We start from the raw sequence: 27,815 nt of genomic DNA, 5'->3' as shown, positions 1-27,815 counted from the left end.
TATATATATAATAGTCGTGTTAAATACTAGAATAAAATAATTTATTCATCAATAATATATACAAAACAATAAAGAAACCTTTATATCATATCATACAAGATATACCTTGAAATATAATAATATCCATTGTCCAAAGGAGAGGTTGACAGTATCTGCTTTAGGTTGGATTCTAATTATGGTGTGGGTAAGAATTGAGAAAGTGAGAAAGAAAAGTATTTAGGGACGAAGGTGTCGTTTTACATGTGGGCGTATGTGGAATGGATACGTACGTGACACGTTTGTGAAGGGTATGTCGCATGCACGGGTGTAAAATTGAATATATAAGTCTTATTAAAATTCTTAATGTAATTATTATTCAACTAAGGCTTTCGACATTAAAAAAATAAAAATAAATTAATTTTAAATATATAGTATATATGATAAATTACTTATAAATACCTAACCGATCGAGTTAGTAATGATAAAAGTCATATATCCTTTTGTAGTCAAGTTTGTACATGGATTAAGCAAAATATGATTTTATTTTAGTATAGTTTTGTTTTAAATTTCTAAACATGTTGGATCAACTCTGTCAATAACCTATATGAAGAATAAGAATAGTAACACAAAGCAATAGATTTCCTTCTTTTCTCCACTCCAATCAATGAGATATGGTTTTGATGTACGGAATTACGATCTCAATTGTCGAATTTGAAAATAAATAATTAAGAGTGTTTAAACCAACTTTATTTTTATGTTAATCTCAAATTAATGACCTAAATGAAAGTACATAGAATACTATTTTTTTTACTGCACATATCCAAATCCCAATTATGGTTATTTGCCCCTCACTTGTATCATGTCACTTTGAAATAATGGTGCAGCATCAAATCCTGGGTGGACACATTAATGTTGGATCTATGAAGTGTAAGGCAATTGTTGGCACGCTTTTTCGATGATAATGACTTTCAATTTTAACAGAGTTAGAGATTTTGGCACATAAATTTCACATTAACTTTTACCCTTTTCAATTGGATAATTTATTTGTCAAAAAGTTATTTCAAAATTTATCAATTTTTTTAATTTATAATATAATATTAATTAGTTTTTGAATTTTATCTTCTAGTTAATATTAAATATATCACTTTTAATTTAATATTTTTTTACTTTATATTAATAATAATAGTAAATTCACCAATACTTAATAATAATAATAATAATAATAATAATAATAATATTGTAATAAAAATATTATTCTTTGTTGATAATTTTACATTAAACTTCGAATAACCTGTTATATTCTAAAATATTGTTTTAATACCATTAACAATCGACTCGACTCGACTCGAGCTTTTGTCATATTGTTGTTATATTTTATTTTAGTACTTTTAATAAATTTAAATAGCTAATATTAATTATTATTGTATTTTTTTATTCTTTATTTTACATTTTTTAATAATAAAATATAGTTATGTTACTTATAAGTAATAAGCGATTTTCTTAACGTGCATTATATACTTATTTGATTGCCGCTAAACTTTCAACGTTACGATTCTTTAATGTTATTAATATGTTTCTTGATTTGATTATGTTCTTCGTCATATCACTAAGTAGATTTTTCTCTTCATGAGACAATCGACATAAGAAAGAATAATCAGTCAATGTTTTTGTCAATTTGTAGTTACGGATACCACATGCTACATGCAAATATCACTCATCATCAACACTTGATGGTGTTCTTCTCGATCTAAATGGACATTCACATTTTTTAGTTTAGATACTTCTCAAGATTCTTCGAAGGTCTATATTTGTCGTTTCTTTCACAATCAATGATTAATTTTATCTTTGTTTCTGGTTGTGCTGGAGAGGTTTCAAATCTAAAAATGATAATGACAATTCTATTTTCCACATTTCTAGTCCATATCAATAGATCATTTTTCGTATCAAACATCATAATAGTGGTAAACATATCGATCAAATCCACAATACTAAGTTCAACACCATCATTCATAACGTCATCAATTTCAAGTGCAACACCATCATTCATAATGTCAAAATCAGGTTCCAAACCATCATATATCTCATCACTATTGTCTTTCACTTGGTCGATTTAATCTGCATCCAATAAGAACATATCAAATATTCAAAAATATGGTTTACATGATATGAGTTAACGTACCTTGCATGAACGAAATATATGCAAACTACATGAATTCAGATCACAAAGTTGTACGTTTTCCCAGTTCACGTACGCCTTGCCCCTGATTACTATAAAATTTTACATGTATGTGAACTAAATTTACGCGAGTTGAACTAATGCAGTGCTGTAAATCCTTAAATTTTATTTCATACATAAAACTCAATTCGCGTAGGTGTATGTGAACTGTATTTGCATACCGCATGTAATTTCTTAAATTACATTACTTACTTGAAAATAGATTACGTAAGCATACATGATTTAAGTTTGCATTCAATGTATTATTTACAATGTACATGAACTCATATCAAGTAAAATTCTCACATTTTGAAAAAACATATGAACTCAAACATACCTTGTTGGTGGCTTTAACTACAATATAAGGAGAAGACTTGTAAGATATAAGTTATGAGTGAAGAGTTGAAGTTATGAATAAGTATGAATTATGAATATGTGATATGAGTGTGAAATATTAGAAGGTGAGTGATGGTAATGAAGAGAAAAAGATGAGAAAAATAAGATTTAAGAATGAGATAATTAGTAATAGAGCATTTTAGATATTTCAATTTTATGAAAAAATTATAAGATGTGAGTAATAAAGTAGGGGGTGTGAGGAACAAAATTGAAATTATTTTTATGACTAGTTAGTTGATCCAGATTGGAAAGAGGAGAATGACCACTTGAGACTACTGAAAGTTGCCTTTTGTACCCCCTCAATTAACCCTATACCCCCTCATTAAAAAAATGTATGTTTCAAATGTCCAAAATACCCTTAATAAAACTGTAAAAATAAAAAAGTTCCATTGTATCCCCACAAGTTGTGTTTTTCGGAAAAGTGAGTGCTGTTGAATTTTTTTCTTATTGGAAATTTCAGAATGAATGAAATTTCCGGTAGTTATAAATCAATACCGGAAATTTCATTTTTGAAATTTACGGGAGTACCACCTGAAAATTAAAAATATCCGGTATTGGTTTTCAATACCGGAAATTTCAATAATGAATTTTCTGGTATTGATTTATAACTACCAGAAATTTGAAATTTCTGGGATGTTCACCGGATATTTCATTCATTTAAAATTTCCCGAGGATGCGACCATGTATTAAATTTATAAAAAAAAAAAATTCTTCTCATTTTTTACAATTACAAAATTGTTTATTTAATAAAACAAAAATAATTATAATATTTTAAAAAACAAAATATTATTAATAAATTAAAGAATAAATTAAATTATATTAATAATAATAAAGTAAATTATATTATTAAAATTTTATATTTTTTAAATAATTTTTTTTTAATTACATTAACAATATTTTATTATTATTATTATTATTTATTGTTTTTTTATTTATTAGATGGGAATAAAAATAGAAGAGAGTTGTTAAGAAAATATGTTTTTATTTTATCGGCAAAATATTAGGGACACGTTATTTATTTTGGCACATTTAGTCAACCATTTGATGTATTTTTTTAATATATTTTATTTTATTTTATTATTAAAATAAAATAAAATACATTCAATTGGAGAAAAAGATGCGGTTAAATAGATTTGCCAAAGCAAACGACTTGTTATATTATACTAATTTTCTCCTTTTTTTTCTTGGTCTAATAAATAAAAATCAATAAAAATAAAAATAATATAATAAAATTTGAATTTAATGTAGTTTTTTTTTCAATTTGTAATATTTTTTTTTCTTTAATTTAATGTATTTTGTTTGTTCAATTCAATTTAATATAATTTATTCTATTATTATTATTATTATTATTATTATTATTATAAAAAAAATCCGTTGTATTTTTTCATCTCTATTTTCAAAAAAATATAAAAAAATAAAATAAAATTACATACTGGATTTTTTATATTTTCGGTTAAGTAAAATAACTATCGGATATTTCAAAAAAATTGAAATTTTCGGTAAAATAAATGTAACTATCGGATATTTAAAAAATTTGAAATTTCTGGAAAAATGTAACTACCTGAAATTTTATGGGACTGGTAGTGAACATTTGTGTACCGGATTTTAATGGAAATTTTTTAAGGAAAATGTAACTACCGAAAATTTTATGCCACAAATTTCTGGTATTATAAATATTTTACCGGAAATTTGTTGGCGAAATTTCCGATAACATAATTGTATTATCGAAAATTTGAAATACGAAATTTCCGGTAGTGAATATCTATGTACTGGATTTTAATAAAAAAATCTTAAGTAAAATGGTGAAATTTTAAAGTAATTTTTTTTACCATTCAGTAAATGAAAATTTTAAAGACAATTTTAAATTTTTAACATTTTGGGGAGTATAAAATTAACGGTGGAGGTAAAAAAGGCAACTTTCTTTGAGACTTGATTAGGTGATAGTTAATTGCAAACACTTGGACTTGATCTTAAGATTATAAGACTCCTTGAACTTGAACTTGAAATCGGAAGTAAAAGTAAGCATAGAAGAGTAGAGAATAGGAGAAGTGAAGTTCGTGGACGAGTTAGAAGAAGATAATGGAAAAAGAGAGTGTAAAAGCAGAAGCAGTCCTCAATTGCATCGACCTCTCCAATCCTGATATCAACAAATTGCTTCATTTGCTCAAACATGTAAAACTATCAAACTTTCTCCTCTCCTTTCTTCTCTTTGTTTTTTCCTTATTAACTCTTTCTTTTCCTCCAATTTTCAACTTGTTACTACATTTTGTTAATTACAAAGTCATGCACCGATTCTGGGTTTTTCTACCTTATCAATCACGGTATAAGCCACGAGTTTATGGACGAGGTTTTTTCTCAAAGCAACAAGTTTTTCAACCTTCCGCTAAACGAAAAGATGAAGCTTCTCCGGAACGATTATCATAGGGGATATACCCCTCTTCTCGATGAAATCCTTGATCCTCAAAACCAATTACACGGTAATAATAATAATAATACTAATACTAATCATATGCTTTGCGTTTCTGTCTGCTCAATCAATCACCATAAAATAATCTCTTGGTATTTTAGGTGATTACAAAGAAGGGTATTATATTGGAGTTGAAGACAATGATCCACTATCAAACAAACCTTTTCATGGCCCAAACATTTGGCCTGCTTCAGGTAATAATCAAGTCAAACTTAGGGCATCTTTGGATTGACTTATTTGAGACGATTTATTAGAACTTATGAAAATAGCTTATGACATGCCCATAACTTGTTTTTAGCTAATTTCCGTTAGCTCTCCAAGATAGATTATGCAAACAACTAATTTAAAACTAGTTTGACTTTATTTTATTTTTTGTTATAGAAATATCTTTTGTTTATGCTATAAGCTCTTAATTAAGTTGTTTGTCAAAAAGGACTATAGCCTTTGATTGAGTTAAGACTTTTGTTATGTTCTCAACAAGAAATAAATTTTGATTTTTCTGCTTTGGTTTTTCATCAATTTTTACTGTGTGGCCTTTTAGATGTTCTGCCTGGATGGAGGGAGACTATGGAAAAATTCCAATGCCAGGCATTGTAAGTTTTGCTTAACTTGTTTATAATAGTAATAGTAATACTATTCAACTTCACTGTCATTTTTTTGGTAGTTTGAACTCGATCTCCAACATGGATGTTTGAACTTTGAACCTGTCTAACCAGCTTATTCTTGCTTTTGTCTGAACTCGTCTTCTTTTCTGAAATCCTCGTACCAGGTTCATTATGGTTGCATTTGAACTGACTTATGAGCAATTTATATGGGCTTATTTACTGATATAAGCACGTTATAGGGTGTTTGAAAGAGTTTATGACATGTTCATAAGCTTTTTAAAAGCAGCTTATCAAATATTTGTCCATTTATTGTTTGTTTATGGTTTTTTATGAGATATTCAGAGAAGTGGGAAAAGCAGTTGCAAAGATAATAGCCCTTGCACTTGATTTGGATGCTAATTTTTTTGATAAACCAGAAACCTTGGGAGAACCCATTGCGATTATGCGCTTACTACACTATCAAGGTATTTTCAATTGTAGTCTTTGTTTAGGCCTTATACTGGTATAATTACAAACTTCACAACTTCTACTACTGTATTCATAATTCATCGTTGTTGTCATGCCATGAAGATAAACTCTCGGATCCCTCACAAGGGTTATATGCAGCTGGAGCTCATACTGACTATGGTCTGATTACTCTGTTGGCAACAGATGATGTCCAGGGTCTTCAAGTAAGAATGCAACTGATTTTTCTGTTGATATATTGTTAATATTTCGCTAATTAATTGAAGATTAACATTTTTTTTGCAGATATGCAAGAATAAGGATGCTAAACCTCGGATATGGGAGGATGTGACACCAATGAAGGGGTTAGTCTTCATGGTGCTGTAGCTTTTATGGTTTAAAAATGGAATTAAGGAGATTGCTTCTTGCAAAATATGCATTATTATTGAGATTTCTCTTTTCTTCTTAACCCTGAACTTTTGAGTTGTGAGTAATTTCTGAAAACTTTCTGATGTACTCCTTCTGTTGACATTTTCTTATTTTGTGTATATATATTTTAATTTTAACATATTGTCATATCTAGGCTTGCCAGTCCTCACCTTATCATTTATACACCGTCAGAGTCGTTCTAGAATTGATGAAATTTCATCTGACAGCATCGCAAATCTTCACAAAATAATTTAACCTGAATCATCTGCCTAAGCTAATTTACATTTATAAAATTGTATTCCTCTTTGAGCTACATTGTATCCAGTGTTAAACACAGTTGAGTGCGAAGACAAGAAGTTTTCCACAAAACCTTTTTACGTTTGATTACCTTTGTTAGGTTGATCCCTAAACTATTTACATTATTGATCTTATTGTTTATGTTTGTAGAGCATTTATAGTTAATCTTGGAGACATGCTGGAGCGCTGGAGCAACTGTACTTTCAAGTGAGAAACTTTTCCAATGCAGCTATGCTGCTATTTTTCTTTTACATGTATCTGTTGCTGCTTTTTAAGTACTGTGTTATATGCACTTACCAGCAAATATTAGTTCTTTTGTCGGTGCATACCTTTTAATTTAGATTGTGTTCATTGCAAAATTCACAATTTGTTTTGCATTTAAAAACTCAGGTCTACATTGCACAGAGTTATTGGAAATGGTCAAGAGAGATATTCTGTAAGCCTCTTTTTTTCTTTTACATTTGATTGCAAAGTTTTGTTACATTTTCAATATTTACTTGCTTAGCCTATTTCTCAAAGCCCAGTTCAATTTTCTAATTGTTGCCTCCAAGCTTTTTTCTACAACTTTTAACATACAACACTTGTAAAAATTCAATGGCTATCGTTTCTAATTACAGATTGCATACTTCTTGGAGCCTGGTCACGACTGTCTAGTGGAGTGCTTGCCAACCTGCAAATCAGATGCAAATCCTCCAAAGTAAATGAACACTGCTATCTGATTTAACACCATACTGTATTTAGGAATTTATCAGTTTCTTATTACCTCCATTCAAATGTTTATTTATTTGGTCACGGAGGACTCAAATAGGAAATTTTTAGATGGTTAAGGCGTGTGAATTTAATTGTAACGGGGTAGGATTAACAATTGTACAAGAATCCTTCTTTCTAGTACTCTTTTTTTAATTCTTAGATTTGTTTTCAGATTTCCTCCTATCTATTACCGGGACTATCTGAGTCAACGCTACAAGGAAACACATGCTAATCTGCTTGTATACAGCAAACAACAATCTTGAGCACTTACTCAATTGGAGCTGTGCAGCTTGGAGGTTTTTCTTAACTCTACTTTTATAATAAGTGTAAGTGTAAATACCAGTTTAGGGCTTTTTAACAATTTATATGTAAAAATAACTAGATTTCTGCAAGTTACAGCCCTGTCATCCTTTTTACACCCCCAGATACCGCTAGATTCATTAACTGTTTGTTACTCACTATAAAAAAAGTGATTTTCATATTTAATAATTTAAAGATGATTTTTTTGAGATTAAATAAAAAAAAAAAGTAGTTTGTGTTTGTTTATCGGAATGAAAATTAATAGAAAGTAATTTTATGAGAAGCTATATGGAGTAGTTTTTAGATCAGTGGCCTTTTTACTTTTTCTTGGTGTTTTCTGTGTTTGAGCATTGTCCGTGAATTGAAATCACAAACATAAAATATATATTGTATCGTGTACGTATATCTTTTGTAAATTATGAGTTTTAAAACTTTACAATTTACATATTTGTAAACTAAGTTCACATATTTGTAAACTAAGTTCACGTGTATAGGGAAACTTAGTTCATGTATTGGTTCATCCAATTTTTTAATACTTCTACAAATTGTTTTTTATGTATATCTATATATACGTAAGCTGAACTCATCTAGCAATACCCTTACTCATTTTTCAATGAGATATTTAATTCGAATAGTGTCCTAACAAATTTAGAGTTTATTTGAAAACAACAACTCTATTTCATATATCCCTTTCACGCAGGAAAATTTTCAAATGCACAGAAACTCACATGCTCAAAAAACGAAACAAATCATAAATCAAACAAAAGTGAGAGAGAGAAAGAGGACCAAAAAAAAAATGGTATGTTTTGAAAATTATATATGGGATTAAGGATATTATTTATGTCTATTCGATGTTTTCAAAAGCTTGACAAGGGAGTAACTTGATATTAGGAGGGTGAAACTAACAGAAATCAAATAATTATTTGAATGAAATAAAATTACTTATAAAAGTTAAAATATAAATATATATGTTTTGGTGAACTTTTAATTTAGATTCAATTTATCATAAAGGGATATATACATGGTATATTAGGCCATGTAGAAAAAACAAAACAAAGTTGCAAGGGCAAATAACTGTAGCTATAATGGTAATGTTTTCTCAAATCATTTCTTTAAGCAACTCGTATTCTTGTCGTCAACGAACAAACATTGCCATTAGCATGACTTGAGATGAAATAAGAATATATCATATTGGAAAAAACATTGGTTCAAGCAAAAACATAAAATCGTTTATTCTTGCACAAGCATTAAAGGACACCATACACAAAAAACATCCTTATTATATTCAAAAGCCTAGTCCATTGTAAATTGCTCCTATTCACCTATAGTTGCGGTATAGAGGGGTATACATGCAACTCTCAGCATACTTGACAAGATTCTCAGGACGAGGAAGATGTGTAGCCAAGCCTGAAATGAGTGTTGAAGAAATTTTGTTTAGTTTAAAAGGAAAACATATGCATGAGACTGGAATAGCTAACTACTACAACTAGTATGAATGAAGAAGTTAAGAGTTCACACCTAGTTCATATGCCTTTGCAGCAACATTTGCAGCTATGTTGGCTGAAATTTTTCTGATATCAGAGAAAGGTGGGTAAGTCAAACCCTTTGCGTAGTCCTTCTCTGTCACTTGCTTGGCCAAGGATTCCGCTGCACAATTAATGTGAAGAATGTTCAAAACAAAGAAAGAAATCGGTTCCTATTAGAGTTTGAGCTTTTTTTTCTCTTCCATCTTCTACAGATGAAGGAAATGTCAAGTTTGTTGGATGTATAAGGCAAAGTTTGTCATATTAATAACTTACAGGCGGCTAGAAGCATATCATCATGTACTCGGATTGCTCCGGACATTACTAAACCCAAACCAAAGCCTGGGAAAATGTAAGCATTGTTTGACTGCATTGACAAGGAAATAATCAAATATAATGATTTGATAGAAAGAGAGAAAGATAGTAATAAATGTGAAGAAGATTTTAAAACCTGGCCAGAATAATAAACTTTGCCATTGTATTCAACAGGATCAAATGGACTCCCACTAGCAAAAATGGCACGACCCTTTTTTGGGGAAATGAGCAAACAAATTGTGGAAGTTAATATTGTAAAAATGTAGGAGTATCAAGCACAACTTGAATCAAAGTAGACCAAGACTTAACAAGGTATAGAGAAAAGGTGTGGTCATCTGTTATTTTACCTCACTCCATGTGTATGCCTCTTCAGCTGTACACTCAGACTGTGAGGTTGGATTGGAAAGAGCCAAAATGAGAGGTTTCTGCAAGCCAGTCATGATGGAGATATAGTTTCTAACTTTCTATTTGAAAAATATATATTTAAAAATACACTTAATAAGAGAGAGCGAGATAAGATTTTACTTCATTGTTTGATGTCATAGCCTCAATTACTTCCTTTGTAAATGTTTTCCCTACTCCTGATGATCCAATGAGAACTGTAGGCTTGATTACCTGAAAGTGAAAGGTGAATATGGATAAGATTTGAGAACATGTCTTAAGGCAACCCATTGCAAGTCATGGAAAGACATATTTTGGTACCTTAACGGCATCTATGAGAGTGCCGACAGGCTCATGTTCATGAGCCCAAGGCTTCTTGAAGTGTTGCAGTGAATTTGCGCGTGAACTAACAATTAAACCCTGTAAGATAAGAAAGAAGTCATTTATACAAAATCATTTAAATTAATATTTTTCATGGAAACTTATCATGGTTTGCACTACCTTTGAGTCTACAAGCCATATCTTCTTGCGAGTCTCTTCTATAGGTGTCTTAGTCTGCAGCAGAAACAATAGAAATAAATAGAAGAACAACGCCAATTGAAATTTAAAATGAACTAAAGAAATCAAGGTTATTGATTTATAAACAAAGAATGGCTTATTCACCTGCTTCGACATCTCAAGAGCAATTAGCTCTGCTATACCAGTTCCTGCCTGAAAACATAGCCAAAAATGAGTTAGCAAAACTAACTTGCTAAGAATAGAACAATAGGTCATGGGTTGAACGCATTAAAACCCTCAAAATAAAGATGGAATATTGATGATGAAAGAAAATGAATGAGTTATAATTATCCAAATCCGTGTGCTACTGTTGTTTCCCTTCACTTCAGAAGCATGGATATTAATTATCAAGTACGAATAAGAGGGAAAATAGATTATGTTCTTACTTCTCCAGCACCAAGGAAGAGGAATGTATGCTCAGCTAGGGTACCACCAATGAGCTTCAGGGCTGCTACAACTCCAGCTAGAACAACAGAGGCAGTCCCCTGAGAAAAATACAAAAATAATTAAAACATACTAACAAATTTGTAAGAAATACACGCCAGTTTATGTGAGAGATAATAATACCTGTATATCGTCATTGAAAACAAGATTAGTTGTACCATATTTTGCAAGCAATTCGAAAGCGTTGTGATTTGCAAAGTCTTCAAACTGAACAAACCATTCAAAATAATCAGACACAAAAAAAATGGACAAAATAGGTTCAAGAGCTTTTTCATAAACTAAGCTTGAAATTTTTAACAACCTGCACAAGAACTTTTTCTCCGTAGTTTTGCTTCACTGCAGCCATGAACTCATGCAGAAGATCATAATATTCCTAAGAAACCAAAGAAGTAGCCTCATAAATACAAGTTAAATGATGCAGTTAATATATGCTAACATAATAAAATGATTTTGAGTAAGGCATATATATGCCATGTTACACAAACCTTCCCAGTTGCCCTCTTTTGTCTGAGGCCAATGTAAAACTCATCATTCAGTAATTGTTCATTATTTGTCCCCACATCAATTGTAACTGGTAAACACTAGCAGAAAAAATGTAAAAAATAAACAAAGGATTAGGAAAGTAAGAAGAAGAAACAACAAAAATCATGTTAGACTCAATGATAAAATGAGAAGAGACAATATACATCTATTCAAAAAAACTCAAGTTTCACATTGAAAAGAGATTAAATCCTGAAAAGAGTTTATAAAAAGAAATTTCTCACTTTACAAACTGGTTTTGTAAAGATGAGTTAGGACCAATATAAAAATCTAATAATGGAAAATGCTTACCGCTGAAGGACGAACTCCTCCTAGTGCCGTGTACAAAGCCAATTTACCAACAGGAATTCCCATACCCTAATGAAGCACATACAATGTAATTAATTATGTGAAGGCATACTTGTCTAGTTTTATCATTATCACTAATTACAAAATCTGAAAGATGAAAATTCATCTCATAAGAAAAATAAGCTTGAAAGTTTGATAGATAACGAACGGTTAAAGTGATTATGCTTTGCTCTTTATATAGAAATTTGGAGAAGTCTAACAAACCAACTAAAACTCTAAATAACTTCTATATTTCTAACATGATATATGATGGTGAATTATAAGGCGTTAGGAGTTTGATTCTCCTTCAGAAATACTACCTGGCATCCAAGATCTCCAAGTCCCAAAATCCTCTCACCATCAGTTACAACAATAACTTGAATACTCCTCTCAGGCCAGTTTTTCAAAACCTCTAGAATTTTCCCCCTGCAAAAGACCAACAATTATATTATATAAGCTTTGCATTGAATGAAGTTCTTAAAAAGTATATACAAATTAATATAGGAGACAAGAAATCAATACTTCTCTTTCAAACTGATGTATAGACCTTGTGGACGCTTGAATATGCTGCCATATTTCTGGCAAGCCTCGCCAACAACTGGAGTATATACAATTGGGAGCAATTCCTCAACATTGTCAATAAGAAGTTTGTAAAACAGTCTTTCATTCCTCTCCTGTTTTTGACCAGAACAGAACAACAATATGCTGCATGTGTTACTTTTCAACTTTCATATTATATATCCTCATTTTATATAAGTAGCACATTTCAATTGTCACAAATTTGATGTTTGTTAATTCAATTAATTAATTTAAGTGTGATATAGGTTGGAATGGAATGCATGCATGCCTGAAGGTCCATCATGGCCATGTACTTTTGTAAGGGAACTTCATATTGGCGGATATTGTTCATAAGTTTCTTCTCCTGTAGAAAATAAATAATGTATTAGTGAGAACCAAATAAAGAAAAGGACATGAAAACAACATTGATCCTTATAGATTGATTTATAGATGAAATGGAAAGAAATTAACCTGAAGTTGCTGGGTGCTACAAGAGGGAGGTAAGAGACCACGCAAATAGTGTGCATCTCTCTCTTTCTCAGTGAAAGCAAGTCCTTTGTTGTACTGTGGATCCCTTAGCAAAGAGTACCCGCTGCAGTGTCCACACAAATACAAACTCACCACAAATTCATAACCAAATGAAGTAAGGAGGGACACCTCTGAGATTAAGTGTCTCTGTGTCTGACTCGCATTGGTGTGTGAACGACACTCATACACCAGTGTGATAAAAACTTATTTTTTAGACCATAGACTCTCATTAGATACATCTAAGACACATCTATAAAAATTAGAGATGTGATGAAGTAATAATGATCATTGAGAGGTTATTAAATTTAATTTAGTTTTTCAGTAGTAGATAGACGAATGAAATGTTTGGATCTCTTACAGCAATTGTAGCAATTGTATGATGCATAAATTTAATTTGATGTATCATTAGATTTCTCATTCTATATCTAATGGTTCTTACTGATGTTGCGCCATCCAGCAGCTGTAGAGAATCTAGATCCATAAATGAAGGTGAAAAACTAGTATTAAAAATATTGAGTATAGCTCGTACATAATGATAACTTATTCAATTTTAGATGTACAATTATATCTTTGATTCTCAATATAATGTTTATACATCAAATTTTGAATGAAATTAATCAATTTTTTAAATGGTTATATTTAAGGTGTAAGGAGTATGTATTTGTGTCAGTGTCCTATGTTTTTTGACATCATCAATATCAACGTGTGAGTGTCTCTATCATGTCGTCTCTCATAGTCCATGCTTCTTGAATGAACATGATGATGATGATGAAATAGTATGTACCTGGCAACTGAGAAAGTCCAAGGGGTGACGAGTTGATCCTCGGTGGCACGATCTTCACCGTAGACATCCTCAACACCGCCACTGACGGTGGATCTTGGGCTGAGGTCCAGCACAGATTCTCCATCTCTCAACGACTTAAGCGTGCTCTCCATCTTCTTTTTCTTCTTCTTCCAATATCAATATGATTGATTAACACTAACAAAACACAACACTGATTAAGTTTCTTTCTCTGATATTTTTTATTTCCTTCACAAAAATATATAGCATACCAACTATGAAAAGCTAAGCTAAAGTCAAAGATAGTATTATTATGCAAGTGTGTATCGTTTTCTATTTCAAAGATATCTACGTGCACTGCTCCTCCACTCCACTTTGTTTGCATTATTGGATTAGATTAGATATAATATTAGTGACCAGGTTGGAACTTTTTATTTTTTCAAAAAGGAAAAGCCAGATAAAATAATTGATTCATCACTGTCTGGGATGAGATGAAAGTTAATTCAATAATTTTTAAGTCTCGTTAAAGGGTCTAGCTCTTTTGATGTTCAACACAATATTGGTTTATAGCAAATTAGCAAGACTAGTAATATGAATATTTCAAGTACTAATTTTGTTTAATTTATTCACAAGGGTGTTATTATAATACTTATTAAAATTGATTAAGTTAAAAATTTGTATATTTACCTATTTAATTTTAATTTTCATAATTAAATTATTATTTTCATAATTTTTAATTAAAATCATATTAAAAAAATATCATTCTAAAAGTTAAAACTTTGATGAGTGAAACTTATGATGTGATATAAGAAGATTTAATTTAATAGTATGATATTAATTTTTAAATCTACTTTATAAAACCTAAAAAGAGACACGGGCTCTATCTCTAAGCGGAAATATAGGAAAAACTGGAATAGCTGGCGCTTTCTCTTCCAAAGTGCGAGGTTTGTTGTCACGTTGCATTTCTCTTTTTGTAAAGCATAGTTTTTTATTGCTCGATACAGTAGCGTAGATGGATATATTAGGATAATGTTTCTTTTAGGAAAGATTACGATAATGTTTCTTTTAGGAAAGATTACGATAATACGTTGAATTACTAAGAAAAATGTTACTTCAGTCTCCTTCTAAAAAATGTAACTATCGATTATCTATAAATATATTGTTGGTAGTAGAGGTGGCAATATATTTATTTATTTGTCCGTGTTTATTTAATCCAACTACAGCAATTAGTAAAACAAAAATTCATTCAAAGCAAAAGTAATTCATTCATTCATCTATTATATATAACAAAAATTAATGGATTACATCCTATTCATGTGATCTCGAGGATGGGTAGCAATCTATCTGTCGATTTTTGTAAATTCACTAGATCGCCTCAAATAAAATGATGAAATTCATTAGATTATTTATTTGAACTTTGAAGCAATAAGATCCATTAGATAATAGATAATTCTTTTATTCAAATATATTAAAGAGTAGTAACAAATAGAAAAGAAAAAACAAGTAATCATAAAAATAATAAAATCTAATCACATTTTACTAATAAATGGCACCAACATATTTTAAAAAAATAGTGGGAGACATTGTTCTATATTTATATAAATAATATTCAAAATTATGGAAATCTATTGATTATAGAATAATTATTTGATTTGTTACTCTATTTAATAACTTAATATAAATGATGAATTTTATTGATATAATTATTTAATAAAAGAAATTATTGATAATATCAACTTAATAAATTTTTATAAAATTTTAAAACTATTTTATATTTTATTAAATAATTTCAAATTAATATATAATAAACATTTAAAAAATATAAATAAATATTAAGGATTAAATTATATAGCTAAATATTTTAAATTCATATAATTAATTATTAATATATTATATTAATAATCAACAGTTGAATTAATAAAATTCATCATTTATATTGAATCATTAAATGAAATAACTCACATATTCTTGAAGTTAAAGTAACTTTACTCATTAAAAATATAATTTCATTTTTAAAAGTGTGAATATGCATTTAATATTCTCTCCAATATTTTTAAAACATATTGAATGTTATGAGATATGCATGATAACAAATATTTTTTACCGTCTAAAAAAACCAAATATTTCTTACATTAAATAATAAAATAAATATTTTTAATTTCCTTTAAAGAAAAACCTCCATTATGGATCACAAAACAAGATATTTGTTTTATTTTTTCACAATTAGACGTAGCAACAAAGCCGTATTTGTAGATATTTGCTCTACCCGTCTTGACTTTAACTAGAAAAACACACTTTGCCTGGGTAAGTTTTTTCAAAATTCAAAATCAGGGCTGCAATAAGGATGTTAATGTTCTTCTTGCTAGTAACAAAATTATTTAAATTTTAAAAAATATACATAAATCATTCATTTTATTTTATTTGTTGAGTTTAACTTCCAACCAAATCTCGCGGAGAGATTAAAAGGAGCGAACATGGATAGTGAAGTATCCAATATACTTATAATTACCCATATATTTATATTAATTTAATTAAAATATATTAGGAACAAAGAAAATCTATAACTTTTTAATTATTTTTGTATCTTTTATGTTAGTTTCTTAGTAAATTATTGTTTGAAAGATTAACTTTTATGGCTAATTTTAATGTTTTTTTATCTCACTTAATTAACTATTATATATCAACAATACTGCATAAAGACATGCATAATTTTTACAGGTATCAGCATATATCCATCAAGAAACAATATCTACATAAAAAATTCGTCACACAGGTGCCTATCACTACTATAAATCAATTTTTAATTTTTTATTTGCGGATATGAGTTAAAAATTCCCAGAAAACGAGTTATGTGCGAACTTTCCTACAGATTTAAAGGTTATTTCTGTAGGAAAATTGAATATATATATCCACATCAAACATTTGGGGAGAAATTACAACTTGAAGACATTTTTCTAGAAACTTTTCTGTAACTACTTTTGTAGGTAAATTTTCTGCAAAATTTTTGCCAACAAAATTTTTGACACGTAACTCCACGGATAATCTGCAAAAAAAAAAATGTGCAACAAAATTAATTTTGTAAAAAATATATTTGCATTGCACTTTTTTTATTTGGCCCCATTGAAAAGAGCCCTTGATGGTGGATTCCATTTGATGATAGTGTTCTTAATTTGCTTGGCAATTTAACATGCTTTAGATTATCAAGGAACTAGCATCAATAAATTGCCAAAAGACCTTGCAAAACAAAAGAGAATATCAGTCGGATGAAAGAGTTTCCTAAGCTAGCTTCAACAAATTACCAAGAAGAAATAGAGCAAGTTTTCAAGATTGGGCACTACAAATAGACTTTCATCTATTGTGATTCATAAAACTTGGGTATTGTTGAAAGAAAAGTGGAAATGGAACAATGATAAAGAATCTGAAGACAATGATCTATTTTCACTTCTCCACATTGCTTGATAGTCTAAAAATGAAGTCAAGATAATAATATATTTTTCAACCATCCGATAGTTGCATAAACTAATTTTCAGCATATTTAGATATGCAAATTTGGTCTTCTAATCTTACATAAATGACATTAAACGCATTTTCTATTAAATAGTTATCTACAAGTATCGGACGATATCATAATGTCTAATAATTGAAAGTCTAATAGTTATTTACAAGTATCAAACGATATCATAATGTCTAATAGTTATCTACAAGATAATGTGTCTAACATTAGTACTAGCCATCATTTTCTCATTCCCAACAAGATCAACTGTTTTCCTATCTACTTTCAAATTTTTTGAAGAAATCTTGCAAAAAATGGTAAGGGAACATGTCATATAAATAACAACTAATAAGTACAAACAATTAATTCAGAACAAAAAAAGATCACAGAGGTGCATACTTGCTTAACCCAGTTTGGCAAAGTAGCACCGGAAAAAAGTATCTGAACTTTAGTAACAACTTGTACCTTACCGGCAAAAAAACAAATACGAGTCAATTATAATGCCAAAATATATAGCAACTTAACAAATTTACAAACACAACTTTAGTGATGTGTAGTAGAAAGCACCACGCAATAGGTATGACATATGAGGTAATCATTTTTGAGGGATTGTTAGATGAATTTCAATAAATATTTAAGAGGCTATTGGAATAACTTACTTTAACTTATCATTAAACATAAGCACTTTAGTTGATTAGTGCTTAATTAAACTCTATCTACCCCAATGCCACTTGGCCTTATTCAATTGAAATATTGCTCCAAGATAACATAATTATTTATTCCTTGCTTCTAAAAACAACTTATACATAAACACTTATACAATATAATAAATAAGTACTTAATTAACCTTATACCCAAATGACCCTTAGTTAAATTAAATTGCAGTATTACTCCAAGTTATAAGAACCACATTTTATGAGGAAAAGAAAAATGATGTAGATTGACAATGAGCTACATCTTAATCCAATATCATCGTCAATCATGTATTCTATTAGAGGATTGCAATAATAAAAATCACTCACAACTCTACTTTCAATTAGAAAAAACAAGATTTTGAATCTACGTGGTACACAATATCACAAATTGCTAACTACTAACAATAACCTTAGATCAGACAAATAATGCCAAATTTACATTGAGACAAAAACAAACCAAATACCTAGAATGAGTTCAACATCATCAACAAAACCCATCCTCCTCGTCAAAGACACGGAACTTTAGGTGGCTCAGGTCAATATTGTCCCTCTCTATATGATCCTACAAAAAGAAATCACTAGCAGTAAGTACACAGTCAAGCTTCAATCGGCTACCTTTGCCCACACTAACAATCATGTCCATAATAATAATAATAATAATAATAATAATGCATTATTTTGGCCTTCTAGATACAAAAGTAGTCCTTCTACTATTAATGTTCATTGCTTAAGTCATCAAAATATTTATTTTCTACACTAAATTTATCTATCAATATCCCCACTAAATTCATTTATCAAAGTTCACCTTTCAGATATCCATTTAGGTTCAAATAAACAAGTTTCAATATTGATAAAAAAAAATTCAATTCAACATGTAATTATAATAGTCTTTTTAATAGTTTAAAAACTGAATATTTTGCTCAACCAAAAATAAAATAAAATTAGGATAAAAAACAAATTTTCTCTAAAAAAAATAGGACTGATATTTGTAGATAACCAATGTTAGTATCAGTCTGGCAGATAATTAAATACGATGAAACAACCATCATACTTAATAGTACTATCTTTTCTATTTCATGTTATTAGTTAGATCATCGATATTTGATTCTATCACATGAATCCCAATAGTATCGGCGTTTGTCAGTTAAGCTATAACTTAATAACTTCACATAAAAGATTTAACTATCATACAAAAGACAAATGATTCACCTTTATTTAAATATTTTTCTTCTATGACATATTTATAAATTATATAAATTGATTTGTTATTTTTCTAAGCTAGATAGATAAATACTTTTATTTTGTTGAAAATTTATGTTTACTAAAACAACATATTCTATAATACATCAATTTTATGTAGAAAAAGTGTAACTTAATTTAAATTACACATTGACTTACAATCCATGCCAAAACACAAATCTTTTACTAATTTTTTCATTAAAATATGTTCATATTATTTTATTCATGAGAATATGTTAAATACAAATAGGGACATCACTTAAAAAGAAAAAGAGAAAGTTAATAAAAACTAGCAAGAAATGTGATCGCCTAAAAAATTTATAGATGTTTATTGGCTTGTCTTCTAATAAGAGTTTGTAAAATACGTAGAAAACAAATGTCTCCCGTCTTTACTACATAACAAGCAAGACTTAGACCTTCATGAATACGTGAGTGTAACTTGCAAAATAGGGGTATGTTTAGAAATATAATAAAGACAATTTTGTTCACTTTTCATATTCATATGTAAAGGTAGTATAGTATAGCTTATTACTGTCTACTGTCAGCATTTTGTGTGTGTTTACTAGCAAAAATCGTGCTTGTCTGCATTTTTATTTATTTTAATATTTTTGTGTCCTAAATTTATTTTATGTTATTATATTTGAATTTATATATTTTATTCAATCTTATAAATTTATTTTTGTATGAGTTATGATTTTGATTGTTGATTTAAAGTATTTTTAAAACAAGATTCATCTAAAGTCAAATCTAAAATATTGTTTTTTTAAGCAAACTTCATAATATTGGTAATGCAAATATTTATTTCTTTTACAAAATAATAGAAAAAGTTGTTAATTTTTGAAAGGAAAAAAAAGAAGTTAAATGCTAGAAGGTATAAGTGGAAATTTACAGAATTTATTATTATTTATTAGAAATGCGTCAAAAAAATATAATGATTTTTTATCGCGGATGTTAGGGCTTAAGATTGAAGGTTTAGAAACGACATAGAAGAAGTGAAGAAGGAAGTGAGTTGAGTTCACTTGCTTCTCAAATTCATTCATCCACCCGCTCCAATAATAAAACATGTCACTCTGCCGCCTTCTCCTCCGCTCTCTCCGCCGTTCCACCACCGTCAGTCCCATCTCCATCACTGTCCGTTCCTTCGCATTTTCCTCCGCCGAAGAAGCTGCAGCAGTCCGACGTCAACGCAAGCGCCGCCTTCGTATCGAACCTCCCTTAAACGCAATCCGTCCTCCTCCGCAGCAACATCATTCACGCGATCCCAACGCTCCTCGCCTTCCTGATTCCACATCAGCTCTAGTAGGACCTCGACTGAACCTTCACAACCGCGTCCAATCACTAATTCGCGCCGGTGACCTAGACGCCGCCTCCGCCATCGCACGCCACTCTGTTTTCTCAATGACTCGACCTACGGTGTTCACCTGCAACGCAATAATCGCTGCTATGTACCGCGCGAAGAGGTACAACGAAGCTATTGCTCTTTTCCACTTCTTCTTCAATCAATCTAACCTAGTTCCCAATATCGTTTCTTACAATAACGTTATCAATACTCACTGTGATGAAGGCCGTGTCGACGTGGCACTTGAGATTTATCGCCACATCATCGCTAACGCTCCTTTCAGTCCTTCCCCTGTTACCTATCGTCATCTCACAAAAGGTTTGATAAACACCGGTCGCATTGACGAAGCTGTCGACCTTTTGCGTGAGATGTTGACCAAAGGTCATGGTGCTGATTCGTTGGTTTATAACAATTTGATATTAGGTTTTCTTGAACTTGGTAATTTGGATAAGGCTAATGAGCTTTTTGATGAGCTTAAAGAAAGGTGTCTGGTTTATGATGGTGTTGTGAATGCTACTTACATGGAATGGTTCTTTAATCAGGGAAGAGATAAAGAGGCTATTGATTCTTATAAGTCTTTAATGGCACGTGAGTTTAGGATGACACCTGCAACTTGTAATGTTTTGTTGGAGGTTTTGCTTAAGCATGGAAAGAAAACTGAGGCTTGGGCATTGTTTGATCAGATGTTGGATAATCATACCCCTCCTAATTTTCAGGCTGTTAATTCGGATACTTTTAATGTGATGGTTAATGAGTGTTATAAGCTTGGTAGGGTTGATGAAGCAGTTGCCACTTTTAGGAAGGTTGGAACCAAGCCTAATTCTAAGCCTTTTGTAATGGATGTGGCTGGTTATCGAAATATTATATCTAGGATGTGTGAGAATGAGATGTTGTCTGAAGCTGAGACTATGTTTCAAGAGCTGTGCTCCAAGTCCTTGAGTCCAGATGTTCCTACTCACACGGTTTTGATCGATGGGTATTTGAAAGTGGATAGGATTGATGATGCTTTGAGGATATTCAACAAAATGGTGGATGCTGGTTTGAGGGTGGTTGCTACATTTGGTAACAGGGTGTTTGACGAATTGATTAAGAATGGTAAAGCTATTGATTGTGCTCAGATTTTGAGCAAAATGGGAGAAAAAGATCCCAAGCCTGATCCGTCTTGCTATGAGGTTGTGATCAAGGGACTGTGTGCTGAAGGTTTGTTGGATAAAAGCCAAGAGTTGCTGGACGAGGTTATGAGGTATGGTGTTGGTCTCACTTCTGCCTTGCGTGAACTTGTGACTGAGGCTTTTAAAAATGCTGGGAGGGGTGAGGAGATTGAGAGACTGCTAGATATGAACCGAGTTGGATACAACCGACCAAGACCTGCATACCAGCAACGTCCACCACCACCGACAAGGTCTCCCTCTCAAATGGCAGGAACGTATAACCCAACTAATGGTTTTCCACAACAGCGCCCACCACCACAATACCAAACACCACCTTCTCAAGTAGCACCTCAGCAATACCAAACACCACCCTCTCAAGTGGCAGGAACTCATAACCCATCATCTGTGTTTCCATCTCAAATGACAGCACCTCAGCAATACCAAACACCACCCTCTCAAGTGGCAGGAACTCATAACCCATCATCTGTGTTTCCATCTCAAATGACAGCACCTCAGCAATACCAAACACTGCCTTCTCAAGTGGCTGGAACACATAATAACCCTTCTTCTGGGTTTCCGGCTCACACGGCAGGACATAATCCCCCACCACACTATGACACTCGAATGGCTGGAGGACACAACTATCGCTTTCCCTCTGGATATCCACCTCAAAATTCAGGGCAGCAACGCCCACCATTGCATCCTCAAACGACAGGAACTCATCAAGCTCCATGGGGAGTATCTCCTCCGATGACTGGGCTGCGAGGGCCAGCAGCTGGACCTTCTCCTCAATCAACAGGGCAGCCTCACCACCCTCCATACGAACATCCTCCTCATATGGAAAGGGTATCTCCTCAGACAACTGCAAATCCTAATACACCATATCGACCTTCAACTCAATTTGTAGGACATCAACCTTATGGACCACCATCTAGGCCTCAACAAATGGCAGAGCAACCATATCCACCGTCAAGATTGACTACTCCAATGTCAGGGCAACACCATCCGTCGTCAGGACCAACTCCTCCAATGTCAGGGTCATCTCAATCATCATATGGATCATCAGCTGAAACTTCAATGCCATATTATACAGCCCCAGGAACATCTTCTCAGATTACAAGACCATATCACCCATCATCAGGAACCCCTCCTCACTTTGAAGAATCACATCAACAGCAATCGGAAGTCCCCGAACAGGTTGCAGTCTATCGTTGAAGCTCAAGCTAATTCTTAGTGTTGCTGGCTCTATTTTTTATTTAGAGAAGACTTAATCTATATTTTGTATTTCTGAGTTTATACAGGAATAATTTTTTCTTTTAAATTTATTGGTCCGGAGCATGTATTGAAGGTGTTGTATGACATGTTATTTTAATTTACTCTTGTAATTCAACTTTCAAAATCCAGCACAGCATGTTACGGAATCGATAAACTGTTTAAAGTGTATTGATGCTATTTTAATTTGGCATTCAAATGTATTGATGCTATTTTTCCCCTTCTTTGGTAGTTGAGTTATTAAATTTTGTTCTCTTTATCTTACTATTTTTTTTCCTTACTTTGAGCAAGCTATCAATTTCCTTTTTATTAATATATTGTCTTGTTTTGGGGCTGAAATTTTGCCAATTTAGTTTTGGTTCATCTGGTTCAAATGGGTGTTAGGCTATGTTGTTTAAGGATGTTCGCATCAGTTTTACAATTGTTTTTGAACATGTCATGGTTTGAACTTAAGCGGAAGAACACCTGAAGCATAAGGGAGTCGGAATGTCATTTATCCAGTAATGTATAGGAATCGAGCAGATATCTTGCCAGATATATAACAGTCTGTGAGGTTTGTTTGGTTGGCTTACTATGCTGGAAAAATAGTGAGGTCATGCAACTTTCCTTGATTTTATCATCGAATGGAAATTGGGTGGATTCAATAAAGCTGGTGAGTGTATTGGTTATTTTGGCAAATAAACTTTTTCAGACCCTGCAACTGATAAACTATGTACATTTTATTTTAGTGTTTGCTTCACTTCCACTGTGTGGTAGTCTAACTCTTGCAGGCATAGCGTCGGGCTACTGCATGGTTGTCTTTCCTGTTGTGTATTCTTAATCTGCCGATTGGCTTCCTGTTGTGTATTCGATATGCCTATTGCATTTAATTAGCATTGGTAACTTTAGTATGTATTCTGTATGATTTGTTTTTATCGACATGTTTCTGTAGCTTTGAATGGATGGTAACCCAAGGTTGTCTTGGGTAGGCAAAAACAGACGGTGGAACAATGTGTTGTGCCTGCTGAATCTCAGGTAGGTATGTGCGCATAAGATTGAACTTAGGCTTTGTAAGCAACAAATTTTGAGGTTAGAGAAGTCCTGTGTAAGAACTGATGTTTGTATATGACGTGTTATCTATAAAGGATGATGGGTTGTTGTTACTTACACAAAATTGTACTCAGGAAACCAAAAGGCACTGGCTTGGAAAAGTTAGTATCTGTGAAGTATCACCATCTGCACAACATAGGTCTGTGAGTGGAGGGCAGAATGAACAAAACATCAAGGGGATGTAGTTGAAAGCTGCAATGATTGTGAGGCTCTGACATGAATTTCTTCAACATTTTTCTAAAAATCAAAGTTACTTCTTGTCTAGAATGACTCTATTTTGTTCAAGTCTTTTGCCTCAAGACTCACATCTTTTAGTTTGCTAAATTTTCTTTGAAAATAGTACCTGGCTACCTGCATTACTTCAATATCTGTAGTTTTTGTTATGGCTCGTGACCAACTGTCTATTGCAAATTGATTAGCATCCTTAAAATAAGGCTTGCACTCTCATGTTAGAATTGTTCTTGCCGTGCTTAGGATTCTTTACATATTAAAGATCATGTTTCATCTTATATTAGTAATTGATATAGGTTTTTATTGTTCAGGTCATTCACAACTGTTTGTTTGCATTGTTATTTTCTAAAACAGATAAGCAAAGAAGAATGTTTTTTCCCCGTGAAGTTTGATACTATTTGATGCAACATAGTATGTATTTTTTTGCTCTTTTCTTCATTGATAGATCTAAGTGGCCTCTTTGAAGAATTGATTTTGGACAAAAGTACAAAACACAATGGAATTATTTGATTCATAGAACCAATCACACCTAGCGATGAATAGAATTTGGTTGTTATTGTCCTTTTCTCAGTTGATGGTTGTAGGCTAATAGGTATTATATAGCTGGTTGATAACAATATTTGACCCCTTTATTTGCATTCAATATTGAAACTTGGAAGCACTTGAGTTGTCTGTCTTTTATTTCAACAACATCATTATCAACACCATTTATTTTAAAAACTGACCCAGCCCGTTTTTTAAAATAAAATGTACACGGTTGCTGCATCTTAAAACCAGTAACATACTGGGTACCCACTACCCTATTATATCTAGGCAAACACAAACCCTAAATTCATGGTTTCACCTGGGCGAATACTCTTAAAAGGAGACATCCACATTGGATACCGATGCTCTTAGGATACAACCGGATATGTATCCTAGAAGTATTCAAAAATTTATTGTCTTAAAAAAAATATGATGCCCGATACGCCTGGGATACTTCGTGAATACGTATGCGGTGGGGTGTGATACATATATAGTACACAGTAGGAATGTTCATTTTTATATTTTTTCATTAATGCATGTCTACAATGACTGCAATTTACAAAGATATTGTTGACAAAAACAAAATTGTAGTCTTTTCACCTAAATCAAAATATACTTTAACATCTTGTTGATGCAGAAGTTGTAACAGCTCTATGAGTCTTCTCATGAAGTAAAAACTAAATATTTTAAAAGAATTATTTATTCAATACAAAACATGTCACAAGATCTATAAGATTTTGTCTAAATGCTTGAAATAAAATATGTTTTGCATACCTATTCAACAATTAAATTCTACAATAACCCTTTGCAAAAAAAAAAATATTTTACAATAGCATTTGATTAATTTGTGAAGAAACAACAAGTATAGATTTTGTCTCAATGCAGTTTACATCTGGTAAAGGAAGTGATGTTGAAATTCGTAACACAGAAAGTAAGGATAAGTTCTATTTATCAAGAACAGAGCATAAACCGTGTCACTGTAGCTCATCAATCTATTATGGTGAACAGGACATATGTTCTATTTATCAAGAACAACATAACCAACATTGGTGTAGATGTGTGTTTGAATTAAGAGTGCTGATTTCTACTGTTGACAGAACAAGAACATATTTAAGGTCAAAAGACCAATTCAGAGACAAGAAAGACATAAAGAGGCACATAAAGCCAATTTCCAACCCATTGTAAACTAGTAATTTTCTGCACTTAACCAACACAACACTTTTGCTTTATTTTGCAAAGTTGAAGTAGGTGCAAAGCTCTTTATTGGGAGTTGCGAAATTCCTAACCTCGAGATGAAGAAAAGCACAAACACATTTCCTTTAAATCTTTCTCCTTTTTTAGAATTAATATTCATTTCCTTAATTGTTATTTTTTATCTGATTTTCTCGTTTTGATTGGAATGCTGATAATCATTTCCTTTTCTTAATCATTTCATTATCTTGGCAACACTTGCAAAAAACAAAGTAAAACACACTAAATACACAAAATAAGCCCCCATGGCAAGCACCTCCCACACTCCCCAGTAAAACAATAAATCAAATTTCAAAGTAATTTAAGTCACATGATTAGTCATCTGCAGTAACTACATGATTTCACTAAACAAGTGATCAATTAAAACTGATACTGCAACTTTGATTACATAGCAGAGTATGTAGAAGGTGCTAGTCAGATTGTAGGGGCAGAAAAGAAATTAAGAAAAATATATATCCATTGAATATTCATCTGTCCCATAAGTAATTGTATGGCGACTCAAAAGAACCTATTGCTCTATTTTGCATGTTGAGGTGTTTATAGAAGTTGTTAATGAATTCTTGAGCTGCCATGTCCACTTGATGACTATCCCCTTCTTCGTCTTTAAGCGGGAAAGGCGAATCAGTAACCCTCAGTTGTCTCCCAACAGGGCTCTTCCCAAAACCAGGCAATGTAACCAAAGGGGAATTAGCCACATTTTCATTGTTCAAAATCATCTTCTGAACAGCAATATTATTATTCATGTATCTTTGGCGCGACTTGGAGAAGCGGCGGCTAGAGTGGTGGTGGAGAGGGTTGGCAGGGGTGTTGCTGCAGCTGAATTCGTATTCACAGGGAGATATGAAGGAGTTAACGGTGTTGTGGGAGCGACATGTGAAGGAGGAATAATATAGTTGGTGGTTGAACATGATGGTGTTGATTAAGCCTTTACCACGTTTGAGAATCAAATTGAGGTCTAACATTGTTTTGCTCTTGGCTATGCCTTTTCTTATCATGAATAATAATACACGTATCATGTTCCATAACTTCTTTGCTACCACTGGTTGGCTTGTCTTAATTTCCATTGTTTTGTGATGAGTATATAGTAGTATATGTTTATGTTGTTTGCTTTTATCTTTCTAAATACATAAACAAACAAACTCTAGGAAGAGGAGCGAGAGGGAGAGATTGATTAGAATGTGTTTTGGTCTGCGATGAGCTTTAATTGAGGGAGTTGGAAAGCTATTTAAATGGATGCTATGCTATGTAATGCAAGCAACATGATTGCTTATTAATGGAATGGAATATTATTTGGAGCTAATTATAGGCGACCTCTAAGGTGGATATGGTCCAACATGAACCAATGTTTATAAGTAAATTGAAATTCTAATAATCATTTACGGCACTTTTTAGATTTAAGTTAACGACTCTTTATATTTACAAATAAGATGATTGTTTAATTAATATCACTTTGATAAGTTGAGTTTTGACTTTTGTAAAACATATTCATTTTATTTGATATTTTTTTTTAATTGACATCAATCAAATCGTTGTCTCAACCGTAAAATTGAGAAATATTGTCGTTTGTTAAATTTCAAATCACCTGTGATTCACAGGTAGTCTACCATAACATTCACCCTAATTAAAAATCAAATAGAACTAAATGTATGTAAATTTACTTTTATAAAAAACTATTTTTAGGATAATATATTCA

At 31.6% G+C, this 27,815-nt stretch overlaps 4 protein-coding genes across 4 annotated transcripts; 2 read left to right on the top strand and 2 right to left on the bottom strand.

The window, feature by feature from the left end:
- The first annotated feature begins 4,554 nt into the window (after positions 1-4,554).
- Positions 4,555-8,128, top strand: LOC101509963 (kihadalactone A synthase LFS-like). The gene is made up of 11 exons (XM_004503422.4): positions 4,555-4,762; positions 4,872-5,067; positions 5,159-5,251; positions 5,599-5,650; positions 6,005-6,126; positions 6,233-6,333; positions 6,413-6,471; positions 6,983-7,039; positions 7,223-7,268; positions 7,450-7,529; positions 7,755-8,128. Exons 1-11 carry the CDS (start codon positions 4,670-4,672, stop codon positions 7,843-7,845), a joined length of 990 nt encoding a protein of 329 aa, XP_004503479.1. The 5' UTR covers positions 4,555-4,669; the 3' UTR covers positions 7,846-8,128.
- A 919-nt stretch (positions 8,129-9,047) lies between these two features.
- Positions 9,048-14,128, bottom strand: LOC101510396 (NADP-dependent malic enzyme). Its single transcript, XM_004503423.4, has 19 exons — positions 13,841-14,128; positions 13,000-13,120; positions 12,818-12,892; positions 12,493-12,644; positions 12,291-12,396; positions 11,935-12,000; positions 11,589-11,684; positions 11,405-11,476; positions 11,227-11,310; positions 11,046-11,144; positions 10,765-10,812; positions 10,603-10,656; positions 10,423-10,521; positions 10,246-10,335; positions 10,068-10,145; positions 9,857-9,931; positions 9,682-9,772; positions 9,401-9,529; positions 9,048-9,289 (listed from the first exon to the last, which is right to left on the bottom strand). Exons 1-19 carry the CDS (start codon positions 13,990-13,992, stop codon positions 9,201-9,203), a joined length of 1,776 nt encoding a protein of 591 aa, XP_004503480.1. The 5' UTR covers positions 13,993-14,128; the 3' UTR covers positions 9,048-9,200.
- Positions 14,129-20,200: 6,072 nt separating this feature from the next.
- Positions 20,201-23,250, top strand: LOC101509635 (pentatricopeptide repeat-containing protein At1g10270-like). Its single transcript, XM_004503421.4, has one exon. It carries the CDS (start codon positions 20,327-20,329, stop codon positions 22,967-22,969), a length of 2,643 nt encoding a protein of 880 aa, XP_004503478.1. The 5' UTR covers positions 20,201-20,326; the 3' UTR covers positions 22,970-23,250.
- Positions 23,251-26,283: 3,033 nt separating this feature from the next.
- On the bottom strand, positions 26,284-27,488 carry LOC101509321 (uncharacterized). Its single transcript, XM_004503420.4, has one exon. The coding sequence runs from the start codon at positions 27,184-27,186 to the stop codon at positions 26,590-26,592; it is 597 nt and encodes a 198-aa protein (XP_004503477.1). The 5' UTR covers positions 27,187-27,488; the 3' UTR covers positions 26,284-26,589.
- Positions 27,489-27,815: the final 327 nt, after the last annotated feature.

The sequence above is a fragment of the Cicer arietinum genome, chromosome 6, assembly GCF_000331145.2.
Source record: "Cicer arietinum cultivar CDC Frontier isolate Library 1 chromosome 6, Cicar.CDCFrontier_v2.0, whole genome shotgun sequence".
Classification (NCBI taxonomy): domain Eukaryota; kingdom Viridiplantae; phylum Streptophyta; class Magnoliopsida; order Fabales; family Fabaceae; genus Cicer; species Cicer arietinum.
The sequence above is the reverse complement of the archived record's forward strand: the minus strand, read 5'-3'. Positions and strand labels throughout refer to the sequence as shown.